At 26.9% G+C, this 25,948-nt stretch overlaps 1 protein-coding gene across 2 annotated transcripts in view; it reads right to left on the reverse strand.

Annotated features, from left to right (window-relative positions):
* The window catches only part of LOC136071870 (unconventional myosin-IXa-like), a 77,379-nt gene that overhangs the window by 38,874 nt on the left and 12,557 nt on the right, over positions 1-25,948 (reverse strand). The window contains exons 15-26 of one of the 2 annotated variants that reach the window (XM_065797414.1): positions 25,788-25,828; positions 22,720-22,745; positions 22,538-22,627; positions 21,568-21,598; positions 16,185-16,301; positions 9,038-9,118; positions 8,651-8,761; positions 5,843-5,971; positions 5,618-5,767; positions 5,091-5,281; positions 4,684-4,728; positions 4,207-4,335 (exon numbers count right to left, since the gene is read on the reverse strand). In XM_065797414.1, the coding sequence (XP_065653486.1) occupies positions 4,207-4,335; positions 4,684-4,728; positions 5,091-5,281; positions 5,618-5,767; positions 5,843-5,971; positions 8,651-8,761; positions 9,038-9,118; positions 16,185-16,301; positions 21,568-21,598; positions 22,538-22,627; positions 22,720-22,745; positions 25,788-25,828 (1,141 nt within the window). The remainder of the gene's footprint in view (positions 1-4,206; positions 4,336-4,683; positions 4,729-5,090; positions 5,282-5,617; positions 5,768-5,842; positions 5,972-8,650; positions 8,762-9,037; positions 9,119-16,184; positions 16,302-21,567; positions 21,599-22,537; positions 22,628-22,719; positions 22,746-25,787; positions 25,829-25,948) is intronic. The other variant, XM_065797415.1, reaches the window with a different exon arrangement.

Genomic DNA, 25,948 nt, shown 5'->3' on the forward strand with positions numbered 1-25,948 from the left:
TGGAGAGTATACTGGAAATGACTGCATAATATTTCTCAACAATACAGATCTTTTGAGTGAGCTTGTAACTAAATATCAAATTGTTCCTGCCATAAATTTTGTCATGGTTTTCAAACAATTTTGAAGTGTTGTTCATTCTTGCTTCAGAAACAATCTGCCCATAGATTTTGAGGTTTACATCAATGCATTTCAAGAATGCTACATGACACTGCCGGCCACAGTGACTATGAAAATTCACATTGTTTTTCACCACATCAGAGAGTTCATCAAATTTACAACACTAGGCTTGGTCATTATAGTGAGCAATCATATACAAAAGAAATTTGGATAACTTCAACTAAAAAATTTGACTATAACAGATGGCACCTTTAGATTGAAGGTTGAAAAAAAAAAAACATCTTTAGTTCAAATTTCTGCGCATTTCTAAATAAAGAATATTTTATGTGAAAATTTAATTATATTTTTTGTCTTGTTCCAAACAATTAAAAACTTTTTTTGTTGTAAGGAAATTAGTCAAGAGAGAATTTCTCATGTATTCTTAGAAGAGCCTATGATCAGAAGAAAAAAAAAACTTTTAATGATACTTTCATTACTATGACTCAAATTTATATTATCAATAAGCAAATCTGTTACATGAAAAGGCAAAGCAGTAAGCAACATGTCAGGTTAGGTTATTCAGCTGTAAAATATCAGAGTACTAACAAAGCTATGTTGCGCATGGATGGTGTCTGTGCTCATACTTTTGGTGTACATTGTCGAGGCCACATTAAGAGCCCTTTGTTAATATTTATTAATAGTAATGAGGCAATTACTTGGACTATGAGATAGTGTACTATCTGTACTTTGAGTGCTATCTTTACTTTGAGTCAAGCTCTTTAACAAATTTAAAAAATGACTAAAGTATCAAAAACTATAAAACACAAAAAATCATCATCATAACCAAGTTCTCTAAATCTATCATTCACTAATATTCGTGGTCTTATTCGTGGTCATGAAGTAACTTTTCGCCTGTTGATTATCATCTCTTGCAAAGTTTACCAAACTTTCTTGCTCTTTATGAGACTAATTTGAGTTCAGTTGTCTCATCTTATGAGCTTAGTGTTAATGGTTATCTTCATTTAATTTGTCTTGACTCCAATAGTCACATGCATGGCCTGGGCATTTACATTTGTAAGAATTCACCCATTTGTCAGGAAACTAGATTTGAATCCACTGACTATTCTTTTATGTACTTTCATTTAGCACCACTTCACTGTCACCTATCTCTTTGTTTTATATCACTCTCCTTCATCTCAAGACTGCACTGTTTTTATGTAATTTAATCCTCTCTCTTTATCCCTCAACCAATATCTTTGTTGTTGGCGATTTTAGTGCTCATCATACTGAATGGCTTGGCTCTAGTGTCAGTTACTCTGAAGGTGTTAAGACCCAAAACTTTTGCCTTTCTCAATCCCTAACACAAATAGTCAACTTTCCAACTTGCTTTTCCGACAATCCGAATCATTTACTTTCTCTACTCGACTTATGTCTTGTTTCTGATCCTAGTCAGTGCTCAGTTTCTCCACATTCACCCTTAGATAGTTCTGATCACAGTTTGATCTCTATAAAACTATTATCTCATTCTTCTTCATCATCAGAATCCCCCTATCATCGTACCTCTTACAACTACCTTAAAGCTGACTGGAACTCTTTCTGTAATTTTCTTTGTAATGCCCCTCGGATAGATTTCTTTTGTCTTCCTGCTGACAAATGTGCTTCTAACATAACTTCTTGGATTCAGGCTGGCATGGAATTTTTTATTCCCTCTCAACAAGTCAAGCCTCACTTTTCTCTATGGTTTTCCTCACATTGTGCTGCTGCAATTTCCAATCTAAACCATTACTTCCATGACTATCAGCAAAACATTTTCCAGAAAACAGACATCTGTTTACTACTACTAGAAACCATTGTAAAAGGTTTTGTCTAACTAATTCTTAGGTCATGAAATCTCGTATTTCTTCTCAAAAATGAGGCTCTCGTGACTTCTGGAGAATCTTTAACAGTATCAATAATATGGAAAAATCTGTTATTTCACCTCTCTTGTATGATTCAGATTTTGTCACCTCATCTAAAGACAAAGCTGAATCATTTGCTAAGAACTTTTCATTGATATCATCTCTTGATTCCACTAGTTGTGTTCAACTTGATATAGCCGACAAACAAGTTGATCGATTGCTTGACATTTGTATCACTCCAGCTTTTGTATCTAAAGTGATTTCCTGCTTCGACTCTTCTAAAGCTTGTGGTTTGGACAACATAGCTGTTATATTCTTGCAGAAGTGTTCTCTGGAGCTGTTGTCAATACTTTCTAAACTATTTTACAAGTGCTTATCAGATTCTTGTTTTCCTGCATGCTGGAAAGCAGCATCTGTTATCCCTATTTTAAAAAATTCTGGAGAGCAATCTGGATCTTTAAATGATACCCTTTCTATTTTAAACCAGATGCAAAAACTTATTCTAAATATAGCAGGACCTGCTCTTACAGCAAACCTTTATCCATTGTTACACTGTCATAATGTTGTCATAATGTGACTGTTCTTAAGTGCTCTAAAAATTCTTATTCTTCTACTTTTTTTCCTCCAACATCAGTTCTTTGGAATTCACTTACTTCATCTTGTTTTCCTGATTCATATAAGTTGCAATTTTTCAAATTGCCTGTTATCATTATCTTGCTTTAAAAACTTTATCTTTTTTCTTCTAGTAACTTCCAACTCTAATAGTAGTTGTTGCAGCCTTGTCGGAAAGTAAAGATTTAAAAAAAAAAAAAATAAACACAAGTTTTTATTTTCCCTTATTTTTGTATAACTTTATTAGGCAAGAAATACAATTACAGATACAAAAATTATTATAGACTGAAAGAATTAGGAAAAAATTCTTTAAAAATAGTAAAAATGGTTCCTCTAACTGCCTCGCTTTAAAGCCCCATAAATCAGCCAAATGAAAAGTTTCATTCCTTTTTTTACTGAAAGTACTTTAAATGCTCTATATCCTTATTATGTTTTAAAAGTTGTGATGCTCTTTTAAACATTTTGATGAAAACTGTAATAAAAATGGTGTATAAATATTTTGCTTTCTAGTTGGTATGTTTGAGCCTTAAATAGGAACAAAACACTTTGAACAAAAACCCCCAAAATAATTTTATTTTAGAACATTTAAAATCTATAAAAAACCACATTTATATCATTGGATTATCAATTATATCTATTTATGAATGAAAAATAGGTATTTACCCATCATTTTATTTAACCGATATGTTGAAAGTGTTGCATAGACTGTCTAAATTTTCTATCAAATTTTTATGCCAAATGAACCCTGAGTGTCTCTAGTTTACTGGACATATTGTCTTTTTTTTGGTCCTCAATTTGAGGGATAAGGCCAAAATTTGTAAACATTTAGATGTTTAAGCAATTCAAAAATGGTAACTAATAGATGAAAAAAACTAATAAATAATAAATAACAGATTTTAATGAACACCTTTATCAAAGAAAATGCAAGCCCTATTTGATGAAGTAAAGATAATATTTACAATTTATTTATATAAAGTAATTTATAAAAATATTAGTAGATATTTACACAATACCTTATAAAATCACCCTAAGTTTGTTAAATATACAAGTCAGAAAAAAATTTTTAAAAGCAACAATAAAATCAAAAATAAATTTCTGTATTCTTACTATTGTTTTTAACTATTTTAAAACTTTTATATTGTTATATATTTTAAAACTTTTTTATTGTTATTATTGTTAGATATTCTCTAACAATTATCCACAGTTTGATTTGAAAAACTGTTAAATTTGCAAAAAAATAATAAACTTTTTAATTTATAAAAAAATTTAAATCTTCAGAGGATAATATTTACAACAAATCTTCAGAGGATAATATTTATTACATTAGGCTAATTATTTTTTTAGTTAAATAAAAGAAAGTTTATTAACTATGCTGCTTTATTTTAGTTGTATACTGTAATCTATCCCTAACTGATCTATTAATTTAGCTGAATAATGTAATCTACCCATATGTGATTTTGCAACATACTGAAATCTTTTCCTGTGTGGTTTAGTTACATTATGCAATCTACTCCTATGTGATTTAGTTCAATACTGTAACCTATTCATATGCAATTTAGTTAAATACTGTAATCTACTCCTATGTGATTTAGTTACATACTGTTGTCTACTCCTATGTGAAGAATAGGGCACACCGTCAGAGTTTTTATGTAAAACTGGTTCTTTTGTAACTGTTTCTTGTGTAACTGCTTCAAGTGGTGGTTGTTTTGGCGATGAAACAAAAAGGTTGCTGTAAAAAAAAAGATATTAGTGAAGTTAATAAGTTAGTTATGTAGAATTTGGATTAAAAAAAAGTTAGTTATGGAGATTAAAAAAAGGTTATGGAGATGAAAAATGAAGGTTAAAGATTTTGGATCTTGTTAAAAAAATTTTTCAAGGCAATCAACAAAATAAAATTCTCTTTACAGAGAATTTTATTTTTACAGTGTTAAAGGTATATTTTTTTTTGTCACCAACCTGAAAAACTGAAAAAAAACTTTTAATATTTTTTTTACTATAATTTTCTATAAGCATTAGCTTTTATAATTTTCTATATAGTCTATATAGCTAACCAAAACAAAAAAAAAGTTTAACTTACACAATTTCACGGTGTTCTTTATCTTCTAGTTTTAGAATTTTCATTCTAATAAAAAATAAAGGAATTACAATACTATAAAGGCAATAAAGTCGATAATAAAAATAGTTCAAAATAAAGGAATTACAATACTAATAATGAAAACAAAGTCAATATATAATAGAAAAACCAATACAAGTTAAACTAACAGCCTAAGCTAAACTGCCAAAATTTCATTTAAAAACAGTGAATAAAGAAAAAGAGAAATAAAGATATTAGGCAACATTTATAAATAGAATTAAATAAAAAATTAAATTTATAAACCTCATATATATGCCATTTTTAATATAAACCTCACATATATGCCATTTCTAATATAAATTATTTACTAGTTATGCAAGACACATCACAGCACTATAAAAATAATCTACTTTTTCCTAGCTGAATATCCTCTCCAAGCACTTTGTATAATAACGACTGCTTTTTTATACTGCATAAAATAAGTTCCAGTTTGCCTTTTAATTTTGTGATATCTCCAAAATTCAACAATATGTAAAGCTGCCATGTTGCGTAATTTGTATTCATTGTAAAATTTTCTGCCCTGATAACCCCTCCATATTTTCTAAAAAAATTCATATTTAAAAGATCATCAGTTGTGTTTCATGTTGACCTTAGTTTGTATAAGTGGTTCCTTATAAAAATTATTAAACGGAACAAAAATGGTTTATCTAAGGTGAGCATATTAAAAACCTGTTAATCCTGATATTTTTCTGTTCTATACAGACTCTTTAATGAATCTGGCTTGAATAGTTTTTTCAATAAGTATTACTTTTTTTTCAATAAATATTATTCTTTTTTTTAACAAAAAATATATAGTATATAAAATTTAAACATATAATATTTTATTATATAATGTCTTTTTAATATATAATATCTTAATAAACTACAAATCGCTTACTTGAATCTCTATAACAGCTTTAACCATTTGTAAGAAGAGTCTTCGCTGATAACATGCCAAGTACCACTTTTGAATTTTTGTGGCACTGTCATCGCATTTCTTTTGAAGTAAAAACCTCATCAGCTGGTACTGATTTTCACGCATAAAAACCTGAAACAAATAAAACAAATGTTAATGAATCTTTGCAAAACTTTGCAGTAGAAAAACTAATTTGAAAAACTATACTTTAGTAGCTCCAATTTGAAAGTCTCCAGGATTCAAACCAAGTTTTACAAGAAGAAGTGTTAACTCGCCACTACTAGATGAAGTACTAATGTTAGCAGGAAACAAAACCTTGAACTGCTTAACAAAGTCCTGATATAAAATGGAATATTAAATTAAGACAATACCAAAGTTATAAAAATACATCAAATACTTGTTACTAATATATTACACAATTTAAATAGAAAACATATTTTACAGAACAAATTTTTATTAGAAAATATATTTTACAGAACAAATTTATCCCCACGCCATTAGTTTAATAAAGTCTACTTCTGAAACTGTAACATTACAAATCACATACTGTTACATAAATATAAAAATGGAAAAAAAAATCATAATATATATTAGATATTAACTGATACATATTAGAAAAAAATATGAAAAATATACTAATATACAGGGCGCCCACTCTGCTGGAAAAACTGAAAGAACTAGAAAGGACTGTTTTTAAAAAACATGCTGGAGCATGATAGAAAAACTGGAAAATGTATTTTTTGTGCATTATTGATTTAATGATGCACAAAAAACGCATTTTCCAGTTTTTCCATCATGTTTTTAAAAACAACCCTATGCATTTTCCTCAGTTTTTCCAGCATAGTGGAAACCCTGATATTACATAAAACCCTGATAGTACATATAAAAAAAGCAGTTTTAAAAACTAAGCGTTTATATGTCCACATGGAGAAAAAACGGTATATTCACATTTTAAAAGTTTTGAGAAAGTATTAATCATTTATAAAAATCTTTATAAAAAGCAAAAAATGAAATTTTAAATAAAAATTATGAAAAATCTATTTTATATAAATACTACTTTAAATAAATTAATCAAACTTATTTTTCTTGATTTTTAGATTTCTTTGTTTTATGAAGACTTTTATAAATGATCGATCAAGTTATTCTTAAAATATACTAAATAAAACTGCTGTTTTCTCCTGTGTGCTCTTCGTAAATTAGATTTTAGCTCCATATATTCTAACATGAAATAAAACTTAACCAATACACAGTATTGGCTCAGTTTTATATGACTTTAAAAAATGAACAAGCTGAACTAGACCAGTAGAATTTTGAAGTCTGTTTTTCAATTTTATGCAAACAGCATTAAAACCAAACTGTTTTAAAATTTTATGTGTAAAGTGAACAACGCCACACAACAGTAGTTGTCTTGTAATTAAAATGCTGAATATCTTTTAAAGTATAAAGTAAATTAATTATGCACATATTTATCAATAATTTTTAACTTTAATTTTGTTTCTGAATTTCTACAATTTCTAAACTTATATTTATAATTCATTAGTGAATCTAATAGTCCATGAATAAATTTTAAAATGTATGAACTATAAACTTTTTCTTTTGTTAAAGGTTGAAAAAAAAAAGGTTATATATTTTTTGAAAATTTTACCACTTACTATAAAATACAATTAACAGTACTTTATAACTTTTTAAATTAAATGTTATTAAAGTACTGATTACTTTAATAACATTTTTAAATATAAGAAGTTGCGAGCACACAAAGTCAATGTTTGCTAACCACAAATGTTATGCTTCAATTTCCAATACACTGTACATTCTGTTAAGTCTAACAATTATGACTTGCAATCACTACCAACAGTCTGGTTTACACCTTTTACAAGGTGATGCTGTCAAACTCTCAATTCTTAGGAAATTATGAAGAACAGTTTATCTAATTGGTTTTGAATAAGAAAGTTTGATATTTTCATGTATGATGGGGTAACTTACTATCAGACAAAAATTTGAAAAAAAAAGTTAAAATCTACAAATATTAATTTAAAAATAAAATAAAAAATCCTGCTTTATAAACTTTACCTTCCTTTCAAAGCACTATCAGCATATTTTGATTTTAGTATTCAAGTTATAAAGCTTTCCATTGTTACACTCATTTCTATTTTGATTTTTGCAATCAGACATTAAAGCCCTTCTTTATTTGTGAGTTCCTCAAACATGTCTGATTTTCTATACAATCTCAATTAAATGACCAGGATTTTTGATGTCTATGCAATGACCAAAATTTTTGATGACTGTGCAATGACCAAGATTGTTGGTATCTGTGCCATGACCAGGATTGTTGGTATCTGTGCAATGACCAGAATTGTTGGTGTCTGTGTGATGACCAGGATTGTTGCTGTCTGTGCAATGACCAGGATTGTTGGTGTCTGCGCAATGACCAGAATTTTTGATGTCTGTACAATAGCATTGTAGATGTTTTTTTTGTTTTTTTACATCATTGGTTTTAAGATGTCATTAATCTTTTTTTTTACATCGTTGGTTTATGAAAGTCATTAATCTGGAATTTCCGATTTTAAGAGTTCTCATTATGTATACTGTTAATCTGTTTTTATATAATAGTTTCTTTTTTTATATTTTTTTTATCTAAAGGAGTAAAAGTTTTTTAGCATTTGTTTTGACTATTGATAAAGTTGTTAAAAAACAAAGCAGTTCAAAACATATACAATATCAGATAAAATAGAACAGTTTTTATTGTATTCCATGTCACATTTTTTATTTGGGTTTACTTTTGTGATGATGACAAGGCTAAAGCGGACAACAGCCTTAACCTTGTAAATAAATGTATGCAACGTATGGAAGATAAAGATTGGATTAATTGAAAAAATTCAACATTTACACTTGCATTTTAATGCAAACTATAAATATTGTAAATTGTTTTTTAAGTTTCTAACTTTTATAAATAATAAAGAAGCCTTGAACAAAGCAATCGCATAAACAGTATTTTGACAATAATTTACAAATTACCTCAAAAGGCAAGCGCACTGAATAACCAGCCTGTCTTATCTTTACCGTCTCCAACATTCCTGTATATCTCAGTTGTCTCAGTATAAGCTCTGCATCAAATTCAAGAGGAGCCTAAAATAATTTACTATTGTTTTTATTCTATGATCATATTGATTTTCAGATTTATTAAATACAAAATTAACTGTATAAATGATAAGCAATTATTATTGCTATTATTATTATTACTATTACTATTATTATTATTATTATTATCTTCACTGTTGTTGTCATTGTTATCTTTGCTTATCAATATAGTTAAAAATAAAAGACTTGCAAGTTAAGCTTATATAATATATTAAAACATCATATATATTATATATATATTATAACACCAAAACAAATACTTACCTTTTTTGCATTAGAACGAACACATCGAACAAAAAGTGGATGAGATTGATTAAGAGTATCCATTAGCTCTTGAAGAGACGACTAAAATATTTTAACAATCATTAAATAATGATTACAATGCGAATCAGAAAATAAAACATCACAAATAATTATAAAACATTACAACTAAGTAATCTTTTTCACACTTCACTTTTAATTTTAAATGATGATTATTACTATAATGGATACTTTAAATGGATGGTTTAAATATATTATCATTATTAAAATTATATTATTTTATATATTATAACCTCAAATTTGATTTGCTTCTAGATATTATTAACCTAGGTTATACAATATATCATATATTATATAGGCTGGTAAAAAGTTTTCTTTTACATGAATTAAGAAAACAAGATGAACTCCAAAGAACTGATTTTCAAGGGAAAAAACTAGATGAATCTTCAGATCTCTTAAGAACAGTCACAGTAAAAGGATGAGAATTAATTGAATGACAAATAACACAAGAATGAGTTTAAGTAGATGACACATTATGACAATGTGACAATGGCTGAAGGTTTGCTGCAAGAGCAGGTCCAACTATGTTTAAAATACATTTTTGCACCTTGTCTAAAAGAGAAAGGGCATCATTCGGAGATCCATTCCAGATATGGCAAAAGTATTTCATACAAGGACGGATTAGAAATTTATAGAGATGAAGATTAGAATCCAGAGTAAGAAAGTGGTGAGCATAATAAGAAAACGTAACCTTAGCAGATGGATTTGATATATGGTTTCCAAGAAAGGATTTGATATATGGTCCAATGGATTTGATATATGGTTTCCAAGAAAGATCTGAAGTAAGAGTTAATCCTAGAATATAAAGGATAGATGACTAATTGAGTACATTACCATTCATAAATATAGGAAGATCTAAATTGTTGCGATAACGATTAGCTGAAAAATTTAGTTTTATCTGATTTAAAGTTCACCAGCCACTGAGATCCTTCTTTGGTGATCAAAAAAAAAGTCACAATTTCATTTGTAAGTAGATTTGCAAAAAAATTCTTTGAACTCCACCTTTTTTTTTTAAATATTAAATTATTGTATTTTTTTGTGTTTTCTTCTTGAGTACCAATCAAGTGTTGATGTTGTTCACTAATGACTCTGTTTTTGGTACAACTTGACCTTTTTTTATTAAAAACAGCAACAAATATTAAGTCTAAATCCCTAATAAGTAAATAATAGAAAAAAAAAACATTGTTAAAATTATTTATGCATTGTAGGAAAACAAGAGAGCTAAAGAGCAGGAAAGCGTGAAGATAAAAAGTAAGACTTTAAAAACTGTATATTGTTTGCAGAAAAAAACAAGATAAAACTTTTTTGAGTATGAAGAAACAAATACAGTAAAATGATCCAACTTGAATAACAAATCACTCTCGATTGAGTTTTGAATGATGAAACAAGTGATGATAGCTTGTTTAAGCAGCAACAATGGTAGTATTTGTAGAAGGTGATACAAGCTTATGAAGATGGGACAGAAGATCAAGCCTAGCAACTAGAGCAGGTCTAACAACATTTACAACTTCTTGAACCTTGTTTAAAAGAGAGAGGTCCTTATTAGAAGAACCAAATATGAAAAACAGTATGCCATACAAGAACTAACAAGTAGATTAACTAATAAGAACAAATGAGGTTTATAGATGTAGAGAATGAAATCAGGAATTAGAATATGACAAGTAAAATAACTAGTGGCAGACTTCAGTATCTGCCTTAAAATAAAAACACTAACTTTTCATTGATTGTGTATCAATTATGGTTCACCATAAGTGGAAAGATAATCCAGGAAGACATAAAATAGTAAAGTGACTCAGTAAAAGTGTTTCATCAATGTAGAAATAACAACAATATTGTGATAGCTGTTAACAGTAAATAACTTGATTTTCATTTAGGTTAAATTTCAAAAAGTGATGTCTTCTTGTCAAGACTGGACTATATATTTGTAAGTCTTGGCAGAAATGTCAGGCGCATGTGATTGCCTTTACATCTGTGTAAGTCTTTTTTACATGGGTGAAAAAATCAAACTAAACTAAAAAAAGATTTAAAAAAAAACGTAAACTGAAATAAGAAAATAAACCTTAATGAATGAGAAAAAATAAAAGATAAACTTGAAAAAAGTAAGCTATAAATATGACATATATATGGGCATTTCCACAGCGGAAAGTGAAAAAGTAATCAAATTTTATCATCTTTTTCGCCAACTTTAGCAAATGAATATTGATGTAAACACATGAAAGTGTATTTAAAATATACCATATAGTTCTAAAATTAATTTATTTAAGTCATTTTTATGCTTCTGAAAGTTACAGTTTTTCTCATTAATGCATGATAAAAAAAGTATTATTGTAAAATGCTAATCATGAATTTATATGCATAATCTGAACTAATTTAGCATGAAAATGGAACTAAGATGTTCAAATTGTTGTTGGTCAGATTTTATACTTTATAAAATATATATATTTCAAGAAATTATTATTATATTCAAAAAAATAACGAAAGAACTTTTGCAATTTTCATTTTTATTTTAAATTACAAGTGTAACAGCTAAAACTACATGCATTTACTAAAGTTCTGGCACTTTGTCGCTGAATTTTTGTTGCTTACAAAATGAACACTTACATCATTGCATAACTCTTATTTGGGTAATATTTTTACTTTAATTAAACATTTTTTAACTCCTTCCCTCCTGTCACAAACAATCACATGTACGTGAACCCCTTCTCCCTCCTAAACTGTTTTGAAAGCAGTTTTTACATCAAAAATATTTTAAAAGATTTAAATGTAAATATTTGCAGCATTTTAAAAATTCAGCCTAATGAAAATAAGGGAAAATGCATAAACAATAGAAGTGTAAGTAAAATTATCCACAAACTAAAGATTTTCTTATTTAAATCACTTAATAAGTATTAATAAAGTTGTCATACTAAGGAAATTTTTTAAAGCTACTCCTTGGTCTTGCAGAAAATCTGTTATCGATTTAATAACTTTGATAAATATTTTGAAAAATCACTCAGGGAGAGAGCCACTTTTTTTTTAAATTGCCTTTGTTAATTAATTTTAATGAATGAGTTCAATACTTTTGAAATTCTTTTGTTACATAACTCTCAAAAACCCTACTCCTACAAAAACTCCTAATAGTAGATATAAAAAATCCACAATATTAATTAAAAAACTTAAAAGCTTCAAAACTTAAATATTTTCAAATATCTACTAGATGAATAAAACATCAAAAAAACAAAAATATGTATATATATTAGAAGAATTTGCTACATTTTAAAGAAGCAAAAAAGTGAATAGATTTTTATTGCATTAAATTATTTTTCCACTGAATATATATATATATATATATATAATAATATATATTATATATATATATATATATATATATATATATATATATATATATATATATATATGATATATATATATATATATATATATATATATATATATATATATATATATATATATATATTAACATCTTCGCTCCCAACAAGGCTGCAAGCAATCACTAATTAGAGTTGGAAGTTACTGGAAGAGAAAAGATGAAGATTGTAGAGCAAGATAATAATTGACTTAAAGGATTGCAAATTATATGAATCAGGAAAGCAAGATGAAGGAAGCGAATTCCAAAGAACTGATGTTCGAAGGAAAAAACTAGATGAATAAGAGTTTTTGGAGCACTTAGGAACAGTCACAGAAAAATGATGAAACTTAATTGAATGACGATTAACACGAGAATGAATTTTAGTAGATGGCACAAGAGACGCTAGCTCTTTAGAGCAGTGTCCATTATAGTATTTGTAGAAAAGAGAAAGAGAGGCAAAAATACAACAATGTGATAATGGTTAGAGGTTGACTGCAAGAGCAGGTCCAACTATGTTTACAATGTGTTTTTGTATCTTGTCTAAAAAAATTTAGGAATCATTAGAAGATCCGCCCCAGATATGGCAAAATTTCATACAAGGTTGGATTTAAGATTTACAGAGATAGAGAATAGAATCCGGAGTAAGAAAGTGTTGAGCTCGATTGTGTCCTGTACTATCTATGTGTCATGTCCTATTTAGTGCATGACACTAAATAGGACATGACACATAGATAGTACAGGACACAACAAGTTATGTGGTTGCATCTGGAATTTACACCAAAAACACTAACAGGGTAAAAATCTATGCACAGTAGGGTTATGACTGAAAATATTTTTGCAAAATTTTGTTTTTCTGTGGTCACAAATGATGAACTTTTGTGACCTGATAATTTATAATTTATTATCCGAACTAGTTCTAAAAAAAAGTTCCCGCACCAAGACATACCAATAACATGGTAGGTGTCATATTTTACCAAAAATATTTTTTCCTTAAAGTATATTGGGTTGGGCCTCAAATGTAGTAAAATTCTATAGTATTTCATAAATAACAATCTTTTTAAAAAGTAACCTTCTTAAGAAAGATATTGCTAAAAAATATCTTGAAAAGTGCCTTTTGTTCAATATTTGTTTAAAAATATTAGTACTTTTTATAATAAATTTGAAAAAAATTGATTTATATCTAACATCTTTAAATATTTTAATTTTTTTTTGAAATGACACTTATTTTGAGACACAACTTGGTATACTTTAGCAGAGAAACATTTTCAGTAATATATCGCACCCACCATGATGTCAGGTGTCTTGGTGCAGGAACTTTTTTATGAATTGAATGAAAAAAATAAAAAACTTTTAATCAGTATTAAAGTATTCATTTATTCTTATTGCCAAAAAATTTATTTATTTGTTATAACTCTTATGCGCAGCATGGAACTGTTTATATTTTACAGCTGTTGAATTAGTCTCTCTGAAAGCTACCACAGAGTTGACTACCAGCCTGTCCCAGAGTTGACTACCAGACTTTACTACCAGCCTGCCTCAGTACCATTAAACTATAGAGCTGTACTCTCATTAGGAGATAACAGGAAGAATCGCAAGAAAATATGACTAATGTTTTAATTGGTACAAAGGGAATAAGAAAACATAACCAATGTTTCTAAATCTACAAAAGGAATAAGAAAACATGGCCAATTAACAACATTACCTAATGTTATTAAAAGATTTAGGTAAAAGACAAAAACAAGCGTCACATAAATTGTAAGATTAAATGAATTGTAAGATAAAATGTATTTAAGATAAAATGAATTTAAGTTTGCCTGTAAATGTTAAAAGGGCACAAGTCAAAAGGGGTGTAGTTCAGACTTCAGCCCTTTTAGCAAAAAATAAGAAGCTCTGCGCTGCAGACAGCTGACCAAACATAACCACACTTTTTTGTTGTCATTGTACAACAATGTAGTTAATCAAGCTGATTTATTGTGTGTGATTATTTTAATAGTAATTTAATTTGATTATTTTTTAAATGGGTGATAGTGGTAGTGAGTCGGATAATATAAATTCTAAAAAAAAGAAGAGAAATGCAGATGGTTATTAAAGGAACAAGATTAAGAAATCTAGTCTTACGGGTGTGGCATGTGAAAACTACAGGGGATAAAGAGTTGAGGCTAAGTCTTTCAGAGATCCATGCAGGTAAAAGATAATACACAAATAATTCTTAATTTAAAGATAGGCTTATGCTAAATTGTAATAATTTGTCTATAATTAGTCGGAATTAGGCTCTGTAATTTATAATTGGTCTATAGACTTAGGTTGGTGATTGCTTGTTTAGGTTGTAAATATTTGAAGGCCTAAGACAATAAAATGAAATTTTAAGAGTAGTCTACAATAACTTGTCAGATATTAACTTATACCCCAATTTGTTTACTAGGCTAGGTATAGCCTTTTGTTATAAAGTAAAAAAACATCTTATTGCCCAAAATACCTGTGCAAGAGCTATTTTACCTAAGGCAGTTAATGATTAGTGCATTTATATAACTTTAACAATTAGTGTATTATTCATACAATCTACTTTTACCACGAGGGCATGCTAGAAAGTCTCCAAATGAAACTTCCTGTATTCTTTTGCACTACCTGTCTACCATTCCTCAAAAGTATGATGAACTCAACTTTTACGTCGATAATTGTAAGGGAAAAAATAAAAACCATTGCTGTTCCAAACTTTTCATGGCGCTTACTGTCAATAAGTGGATTAAAGAAGTCAATCAATTTTTCCCAATCAAAGGGCACAGCTTTTTACCCTCTGCCTATGACTTCTCGATTATAAAAAGAGAGTTAAGAAGACATAACAGAGTGTACAGTGTTCAAGAAATAAAAAAATTATATTAAAAAGTAGTAATCAAACAAAGTTTTTAGTGGTTGTTTAGAGAGTTTATTTCTGGTTTAAGATGTTAAAAGTCGGTGGCCAGTCCACTATAAAAGAAACATTACCACAGTAGAAACAATAAGTAAACCCAGAAACCAACAAAATCAGTTTGCAATCAGCAAATTTCACCATTTTCAATACAATTGTGACATTAGGTCACAGTAGGTCACTGTAAAGCCAGTGAATTATCAATGGTATTGTCAAACATACTCTTAAGATGAAAAAAAATACTTAAGAAAGTGTGAATCTGCAAGAACAGCTTATTTACCCAAACAAAAAAATTCCAAAAAAATCTGCTAAATTGAATGACTTAAGAAAGTATATTAAGTATATTCCACATGATCATATTGACATTTACAATGAACAACTGCAATTGCCTACAGCAGAAAGCAATGATGGAGAAGCAGAAGATGTTGAGGAAAATGATTAAGCATAGATGATAAAACTGCTGTAATAGACTTTTTTTCTTTATACTTTTTGTTAAAATTTGTAAACAATTCATGAACATACACTCTGTAAAGATTTATTGCAGTTTATGACATCATTTTCTATAGCTAAAAATTAAAATCATAATAAAATAAGCAGTAACAATTTGCTAATTGTTAAAAGGGCTGAAGTCCGCAGTGTTAATTGTTTTATAGGTTCTTTAAAAATAAATATAGAAAAATATGTTTAAGGGGAAAAACAATATCCCCTTCAAAAAAAAAATTATAAAACCATTAACAAAAACTTACTAAAGGGCATTTTTTTTTAAGCTTCCCGAGAGAGAGAGAGAGAGAGAGAGAGAGAGAGAGAGAGAAACAAAAATTTGTATAAACATTTACCTGAAATTGGGCAACAACTGTTGGAGGAGCCTTTGAACTACCCCGTCTCAGAGTTTCTGTCATTCCACCAGATATAGTCCTTTTAACTTCAAGGGCAGATCGAACTTTTGAGGGATTCTTAAAATATGAAATTAATAAATAAATGATATCCTAAAAGCATAAATTAAAAGAAATTTCTTAAATAAATAAACTTTAATTGTATAGATATATACAAACTATTAAGTATATATAGGGGAGAGTGGGGCACCATGACACACTTTTGGTTTTTTCTTCACAAAAAAAATTTAATACGCCTTTTTTTCAGGCGATTAGTTTAATTTGTAGAACAAATTTATACCCACAAAATAAATTCTATAAACTATCATAATACAACACGTTAAACTTGTGAGACTAGTTAAAGTAAAACTAGAAAATTTTTTCAAGGTACCCCACCCATGGGGTACCTTGATACACACGAGCATCATTAAAAAAGTAAATAAAAAGTATAAAACATAGAGAAAAGACAGATTTTTATTTGAAATATAAACAAATGAATATTTATAACCTAAATAATGCATCCAATGGTCCAAATCGCTTTTCAGAAGATCAAAAAATATATTGCTTTAAGTGTCATTCTTAAGCGTCAATAAATAAAGGTTTTGTATCGAAATGGGATCTCCTTGTATTATATTTACATAAATCTTTTTAAAATTGACATTAAATATTAAAAAAAAGATTTTTAGAATTGTTTATGACACAATAGAGTACTACTCTACAGTTTTAGGGCCCCCAACAAATGCTGTATCAAGTTACCACATACTTGCTAAAAGAAAACAACCACTTTATTTTTAGTATAAGTTTGTTTTTTCAATGATTTTGTTTAATGAAGTAAAAAGCCTATGGATTGTAATTTACAAAATAATATTATTTACCAATAGACACATTACTAATTTGTCATCAAAAAAACACAAATTTCAATACCTCGCAGGACTAATAATGTTAAATTATATAATTTTTTTTCAAAACATAGCTCTAATAGTAAGTGTTTCACTATATGAAAGTGGTTGTCACAACTCTTAAGATGCCTCCACAATTACAATGTTTCATGGTGCCCCACTCTCCCCTACTATAAAATATGTATAATGTATGTATGTATGTATGTATGCATGCATGCATACATGTATGTATGTATGTATTTATGCATGTATATATGTATGTATGTATGTATGTATGTATGTATGTATGTATGTATGTATGTATGTATGTATGTATGTATGTATGTATATATATATATATATATATATATATATACTTTAAAAAATAATTAAAAATAAATTTCAAGTTACAACCATAGTTAAAGAAAGATAAAGAACTCATTAAGTTTTGAGCAGATCATTTTTTATGCAATGCACATTTTTTTAAAATATTTTAAACAAATAAAAAATATAAAAGAGATTAAGATGTCAAAAAATAGCTAACTAAAACTATTGGGTACAACTTTTGATAGAGACTTTATATCTTTATAAACCATGAAATCAAAACATTTTAGGCTTTCTTATTTTTAAAAACTTATAGTTATTTATATATATTATATATAATATGTATATTTTAATACTTAACATCCACACTCATATAGTACAAGTTTCTAAGATTAAGTATCTTTATTGCGGAAGAAATTAGGAAGACTTTACAAGCTCCGCCAACCATTACTTACAATTAGGCTGAAAATATATTTTAAATATTTATTCCAGTGTACTTTATAAACTGGAATAAATATTTAAAATATATTTTATATTTTAAATATTTATTCCTATAATATATATATATATATATATATATATATATATATATATATATATATATATATATATATATATATATATATTTAAATATATATATGTATATATATATATATATATTTATATATATACATATATAAATATTTATTCCTATAAATAAATTAAAACATACAAAATATATATATATATATATTTTGTATGTTTTAATTTATTTATTTAGTGCTAAATAAATAAATTAAAACAGACAAAAAAATATATATATATATATATATATTTATAAAAAAATCATGAAAACAGTGGTGGCACAATAGTAAAATATGCCCTAAATGTAATTAATTTAATAATTTAATAATTTAATTATTAATTTAATAATTAATAATTGCACTAATATATAATATAATTAAATGCCCTCATTAGTAATCATATGATCAGTATATAAGATCACATGATCAGTATATAACTAATAGTCACTTAATTAACTTACATAGAGAAAATGATATTGCGTCTCAGAAGATAATTTTATGCCATGATAAACAAATGGATCATAAAAATGATTTGGTGCAAACTTTTTTTTTCCATTTCCATGAAATTTTCGATTGCCATAAAAAACAGGGGTAATTATACCTCTCATACCTGTAGGATCAGTAACTGTAGCAACCATTTAATTTGTTTATGAATCTAGGAGCTTTTTTTGCATCATTTGTTTTTATTATTCGATTAATCAATGCAGAACTTTCAGGTGAATTTCACATAGATTTCGGCTTTTTAAATTGACCAACATCTTTAATTATAAATTTTAGGAAAACAGTGAACTTACAAAGTTATTTCAGGAAAACTACAAGTTAGAGGAGTGTTGCAAGGATGAATTGCAAGATGAATTCAGGATTGAATGCCAACTTACTCATAGATTTAAAACTTATTCAGATTTATAAAAATAAAATAAAAAACTCTAAACTATTTGCAACTATTTAAACCCAAACACGTCTGCATAACAACATGAAACAAACATATCAATATCGTAAAATGAAACATTCTAGATAAAATCAAAAAAATACATATTTTTTTTTTAAATTTAAAAAGAAACTTTTTGAATAATCAAGATTAGAATATTATAACTCATGGTATCATTTAAATTTAGAGAGAGAAAAAATAACAAAAAATTTATTTTTCTATCAGAGAATTTTTTGTTCATGCAAAAAATTATAATGGTGCAAAGTTAACCTTGCTGCTAATATAAAAAAAAACATTTGTTGTATGTTACTAAAAGTAATTAAGTCTAAATATCAGAAATATGTGTCAATTAAAAAAAGAAACCAAATTTAACTATACAAGGGGGAGGAGTTATAGAAGGGTAGAAAGTTTAAATTCCAACTGTAAACTTTTAAAATTGTTTTAAACAACATGATAAAGCAAGCAAACACAAAAATAAATTTTTTTTAAAAGTATCACTTTCAACTTTTAACAAAAAAAAACAACAACAACAAATCTTCTCTAAGCAAATCAAAACTTTTTATCTCATTTTATGTTTATATAACAATTTTAAAAAATTACAAAAAATTAATTCTCAAAAAATTACATTTTACAAATGACAAAAAAAAAAAAAAAAGAAGTTATTTTTAATCTCCTTTGACTTGGCAAAAAAAAATCAATTACTGTCAGTGTATAGAGGAAAATCTGTCTTAATTTTTTGTACTTAGTGTTAACATTTTTAACTTAACTTTTTACTTAGTGTCAACATTTACAACTTAGCATTGATTATAATTTTTTAAAGAATATCTTTAAAATCACTTCATTTTAAGAAATATATTAAATACTGTATTTAAGACACATTAAACAAACAATTTCACTGCAATCATAATTTTTCCAGATTGAGTTTTATTTAAACAATGTTTAATTTAAAAAAAAAAAAAAAACATAAACAAATGGGCAGACCAATCAAAAAAAAAAATCATCAACGAATATAAACATAGAACAAAAAGCCCTTCAGATTAATGAGCAATATTTACATGTATTAATATTTACATCGTGTAACAAAACACTAATGTAAGCAACACCAAGAAAATAATAAACAAGGATTATTGAGTCTTTTAAAACAAAGAAAGGTCTATGTCAACATAAGATATAGAAAACCAATAAATCAACAAAAATAATACTTAAAAAAACATAAAAAAGAAAGCGATAAATTAAAAATAGTACAACCATTTTTCTAACCAAAACAATGATATTCAATTTTAAATTTTCATCTAATAACTTTTCAATACTAAAAGAACATTAACCCCCCTTCTGGCTTTTATCAACTTTTATCAAAAATAATTTCTTAGAAAAAATTGTTTACCAAATAGCATTAAAGTAAATCAAAACGGTGCAAACACTTTTCTAAAATTCCATCATTAAACAAATTAAAAAATTTACCAAAAACATTTTTTACAATTGTTATTTTTACTTTTTTTCCACAGTTGTTATTTTAAAACAATACTACAAAATTATACAGAAATTGTTTGATAAGTTCTACATTTTCAAATTTTTATTTTTATTACTATAGCAACAAATTTTTTAAACAGTCTATATGAATGAAATTAACTTTTACATCATGACACTGTTAATGCTTTCATTATAAAAAAGAAAGTAACCCAGATAATACACATACTTTTAAATTTCTATGTATTTAAATTACCAAGTTTAGGTATCTAATTTGCCTAATTATCACAAAATAAATAATGCTTGAACAGTTGGTATCAAACTAAGTAAGTCACACAAAACTATCATTTTATAACTTTTAGCTGTCACAAAATAAGTAATGCTTGAGCAGTTGGTAAAAAAAACTAAGCAAGTCACACAAAACTATCATTTTATAAAAATCAAAGATGCCTCATCTATCAAATATTTAATTGTAAGACAAAGAAGATCAACAAAAAAAAAACAGATTTAAAATGGTTGGAAGTTAGGAGTCAAGAGAGACAATTTTGGTAGATGATGGTAAAGTTCACTTAAAAACTAAGGATTTGAACACTTAACAACTTTAGTGCCAAAAATATCACTAACACTTAATCAATATGAAATATCTTGAACTTGTAAAAATTCTTAGATATATTAGCAGGTATTAAATAAATAAAAAAGTGAACTATGTTCAATGTTATCAGAAAAAAACATCAAAAAGAATTAGTTATGAAAAGTTTGTGAGTTGAAAAAGCCTAAAAAAATGGAGAGTTGACATTTTTTTTCACTACATAAAAAAATTGTTTTTGTGCGATGAAATAAAAATGCATGAAAAAACACTGAAAAATAACAGAGATTTTCGCTGGGAGCAAAAAAAATAACTTTTCAAGAAATAAAAAACATATGTATAGAATAAGAAAAATACAAAGGTTTTTTCCCTGTAATATGTTAATATATAAAAGGAAATTAGATAGCTCACAATTCAAAATATCTATTACTGTAAACACCCAATAATACAATAACTAAAAGATATATTTAGAAGATATAATTTAAAAATATAGGCATAGATCTTCTTATTAATAATTATTTACTAAAAAGTAATCATTTATATTGTATGAGCTAAACATGAAAAAGTTTTTGTGCAAAATTATTTTGTAATTTAAAGTTACCTGGTAATTCTTGGCCATTGAAAACACTCTCCTGTAAAATAAACATATAAACAAATATATATATATATATATATATATATATATATATATATATATATATATATATATATAATATATATATATACATATATATACATATATATATATATATATATATATATATATATATATATATATATATATATATATATATATATATATATATATATATATATATGTATATATATATATATATGTATGTATATATATATGTATATATATATATATATATATATATATATATATGTATATATATATATATATATATATATATATATATATATATATATATATATATATATATATATATTTAAAAAATATACCCAACAATAAAACATTAGATAGCGGTGGTGAGACGTGCACTAAGATTTAAAATACACAGAATAATGATGTTTAATTTATAAATATACATAAAATGTTATATTTTTAAAACTTACATGTTTGTTTATTATAACTAAACTGTAATAAAAAAAAAACAGTATAGTTCTTTACATAAGGATAACAATCTGTAAAAAAATAGGTCAAATTTTTCACCAGTTACAGGTAGAATAGTTTTCTTTCTAAATCTCTGCATTCTCAGTGAGAGTATATTTTATTTTGTAAAGCCCTGTAATTTTTATTACATGCATGGTATAAAAAGTAACATTAAAAAAAATATGAAAAATTATACAAAAACCTTAGAATGCAATGCTTATTCAATAAACTTTACCAATATTTTGTAAAGTTGATTTATTTTAGATGCTTTTCTATTATTGCACTTTTAGAAATAACTTTTAAAAATCTAAATTCTGAAATGTTCATAAATATGAGCTCAGACTGTACAGCTTCACAACTATTTACATTTGTTCAATTTTTTTTTATTTCTGCACTCAATTTGAAGAACCATTAAAAATACTTTATTTATCATGATAAGAATGTTTGTAGAGAATACCTGTTCATAACTTTGTTGGCTTGTCTTATCAAATTATCAGACTCATACTCAGGTGCTGCTTCTGACATTTTTTTCAACAAAAATTTTCGCCTGCAAAAAAATAAATATTTTAAATATTTCATATTGAAGTCAACATACATTACCATAAATTTAAAAACATAGAAATATGATTAATGATCTACCTGTTGGGTGGCGTCATGTCGGTAATCTAAACATAAAAAAAAATTCAAACAAAAACAAATCAGAGTTTTTTATTGATAGTATGATTATAAACATCTATACTGTTTTATTCATCTATACTGTTTTATTGTATAAGACATATAACAATCTGGTCCTAAATTAACTATGAAACTATTTTTTTCAAAACAAATTCCCATCCAAAATGGCTGCAACCACTATTTACGTTGGAAGTTACCAGAAAGTAAATAAAAAAAGTGAAAAAAAATTAGTTGACAAAAGACGTAAAAAATGGTAAATTGTAACTCAGGAAGTATGAACATAGAAGATTTCAAAGTATTGTTGTTCCAGAAAAAAAAACTAGATAAATAAAGACTTTTTGAGTAATAAGGAAATAGTAAAAATATAAAATTTGCTAATGAAGGAGTTACTTAAGATTGTGTCTGGTGAAACAAGAGATGATGATTATAATAGTTTACATAAAAAGGAGAGATGCCATTTTTAAGCCTTATCTCTAAGATAAAAGGTACATTAGAATAACTGATACAAATATAATGCAGTAGCGGTGTAGTGGTAGAGTGCTCTCCTCACAAACAAGAAGCTCGGAGTTCATCCCTACCATATCACAGGTAGTATTGCACTCAACTTGTTTTTCCATGCAACGACCTTGTTCGTCAAGGTTCGTGTTTTGGAGTTAGAGTTGAGAAAGGGCTGTAACCACAACTTAAGTACCCTCCTCAACTGTGGTGGCCTTCTTTGCCTTAGGAAGGTGAATTAACATAAAAATATATACATATATAAATATCAGTATTCCATACAAGGATAAACAAGAGATTTATTAAGGCTAAAAGTAGATCATACTGTTCAATTAATTAATAAATTCAATTATTTATAAAAATTAATTATATATTTAAAACAAGTAAACCACACCTGTCATCCAGAGAAAAGAGTTTATCTATTGTTGAACATCTATATCACTTCTACTAATGATGCTTAAACTATTTCTTGCTTAAACCCTTTTACAACTTGTGATCAAGTTTCTGTCTTATAGAAGTTATCAAACATTCTTTGATACTTCCTAAACTTTTAACAAGTGTTTACTGAACTTTGCTTTTCTACTACAAAAATGGCACCTGTGATTTCAAATTTTTAAAAGCTGATTATTACCCAATTAGTCTTCTTGCTATTATTAGCAAGGACTTTAAATACTATACTAATAAACTTTTAATATCTCATATTGAGTTTAAAAAATTATTTCCTGACAATCAGTATGGATTCAGACTCTCTTGTTCTACTGCTGATTTGTAAACTATTATAACAAAAAGGCTCTATCATGAATTAGATGGAAGCAGTGAGGCAAAGGCTATTGCTCTTGGTATGTCAATGGTGTATCTGAGGAAGCTTTTAAAATTATTGAATCATTCCTTTCTAACCACAGTATTAAAGTTCTCCTTGATAAACAACACTCTCAATTTTAAGAAATTCTGTGGTACTACAAGGTTTCATCCTTGATCCTGTGCTGTTACTTATTTGGATCAATAATCTTGCAGATAATATTACCACTATGGTGGCTCTATTTGCTGATGATACAACTATAAATTCCATTCTTGACAAAAATATCATCAATATTTTGATTGCTTAGAAAAAAGCAGCCAATCATGAATGTGAACTCTTTTCTGTGACAGCTTGAAGGGCTCGCAGTAGCCAAAACCAATTGCAAAGTTATTATCTGCTAGATTGCTTCTTTTTATGGTGCTTGTCATTTTATTGTTTTTGATTCCGTTCTCTACCTCTATAAATCTCTAATTTGCCTTTGAATAGAAGAGAATATAACAAATTATCTTATAACACCATTAAAAGAATTTAAATACAGCAATTATTGTCATATTCGGTTCTTTAATACTTTTTCTCATTTAGACAAGTTCTAAAACTGAAAATGTATTTAGATCTGCTCAAGCTGCCAAGCTTGAGCCTTATCCAATTGTCATAAAGTTGCATCTCAATCTCTTTTTTACAAGATCAAACATAGTTATTAGGACTCAGTCTCTTGTTACTCATATAGTTACTATATTATTGTTATTATACAGTTTTAAAAAACTTGGCTTAACATTCCATTAAGTCGTATCCTTTTTTACTTTAACTTTTTTTTTATGTTTTAAAAATACTTTAGTTTTTTTTTTCTCACACATCATGCTTTAGAATTCTCTCTTTTTTTCGTGTTTTTATACAACTCATACAATTTACAGTTTTTAAAGTTTTCTGTCAACTTCTTGCTCAACTCTCTTGCTTTTCTGTCAACTTCTTGCTTTTCAACTCTCTTATAATTCAACTTTTTGCTTTTCAATCTTTTGCTTTTCAACTCTCTTGCTTTTCAACTCTCTTGCTTTTCAACTCTCTTGCTTTTCAACTCTCTTGCTTTTCAACTCTCTTGCTTTTCAACTCTTTTGCTTTTCAACTCTCTTGCTTTTCAACCCTTTGTCTTTTCAACTCTCTTGCTCTTCAACTCTCTTGCTCTTCAACTCTCTTGCTTTTCAACCCTTTGTCTTTTCAACTCTCTTGCTTTTCAACTCTCTTGCTCTTCAACTCTCTTGCTTTTCAACTCTCTTGCTTTTTAACTCTCTTTTTTATTATGTGTTAACTCCCAATACTTTTTGAACTCTCTAGTATAATTTGCTTTGTTGAAAATTAGAACCATTGAAAGCCATTCATAAAACTAACTTTAATAAGCTGATTGGGCTTCTTTTATGGCTGACATACTTTAATAAATGTCGAAATTCAAAGTAGAATAAATCACTTTTTTTTAATTATTTATTAATTACACTAAATTGTTTTCATTTTAAAACCACCTTATTTAGCTTGAACTTCTAGCTAATGTCAAATTCACAACAATTTTAATCTTGAGAGAGGCTCTACCAATTAGTTTTTGTTTAAAACTAATTGGTTTTTGAGTGCCTCTCAATTTCTCATTTGTATTGATCTCTTATTTGTATTAATTAGTTTTTACAATATGTGCCAAAGACAATAAGTACTTTTTATCAACTATTAGCATATATAGCATAATATTCATACTTACCGAACTTCCTGCTTTCTGTTTAAAATCACTATTTTTGGAGCCTAAATTAAAAAAATCTGTATTATTTTAAAAAGTCATTAGAATTAATTAATATTTAATTCTACTTGCACAAATCTTTAGAATAATAACCCTCAAAATAAGAAAAGATTAAGGTCGGCAAT

Source organism: Hydra vulgaris, chromosome 05 (genome assembly GCF_038396675.1).
Source record: "Hydra vulgaris chromosome 05, alternate assembly HydraT2T_AEP".
Lineage (NCBI taxonomy): Eukaryota > Metazoa > Cnidaria > Hydrozoa > Anthoathecata > Hydridae > Hydra > Hydra vulgaris.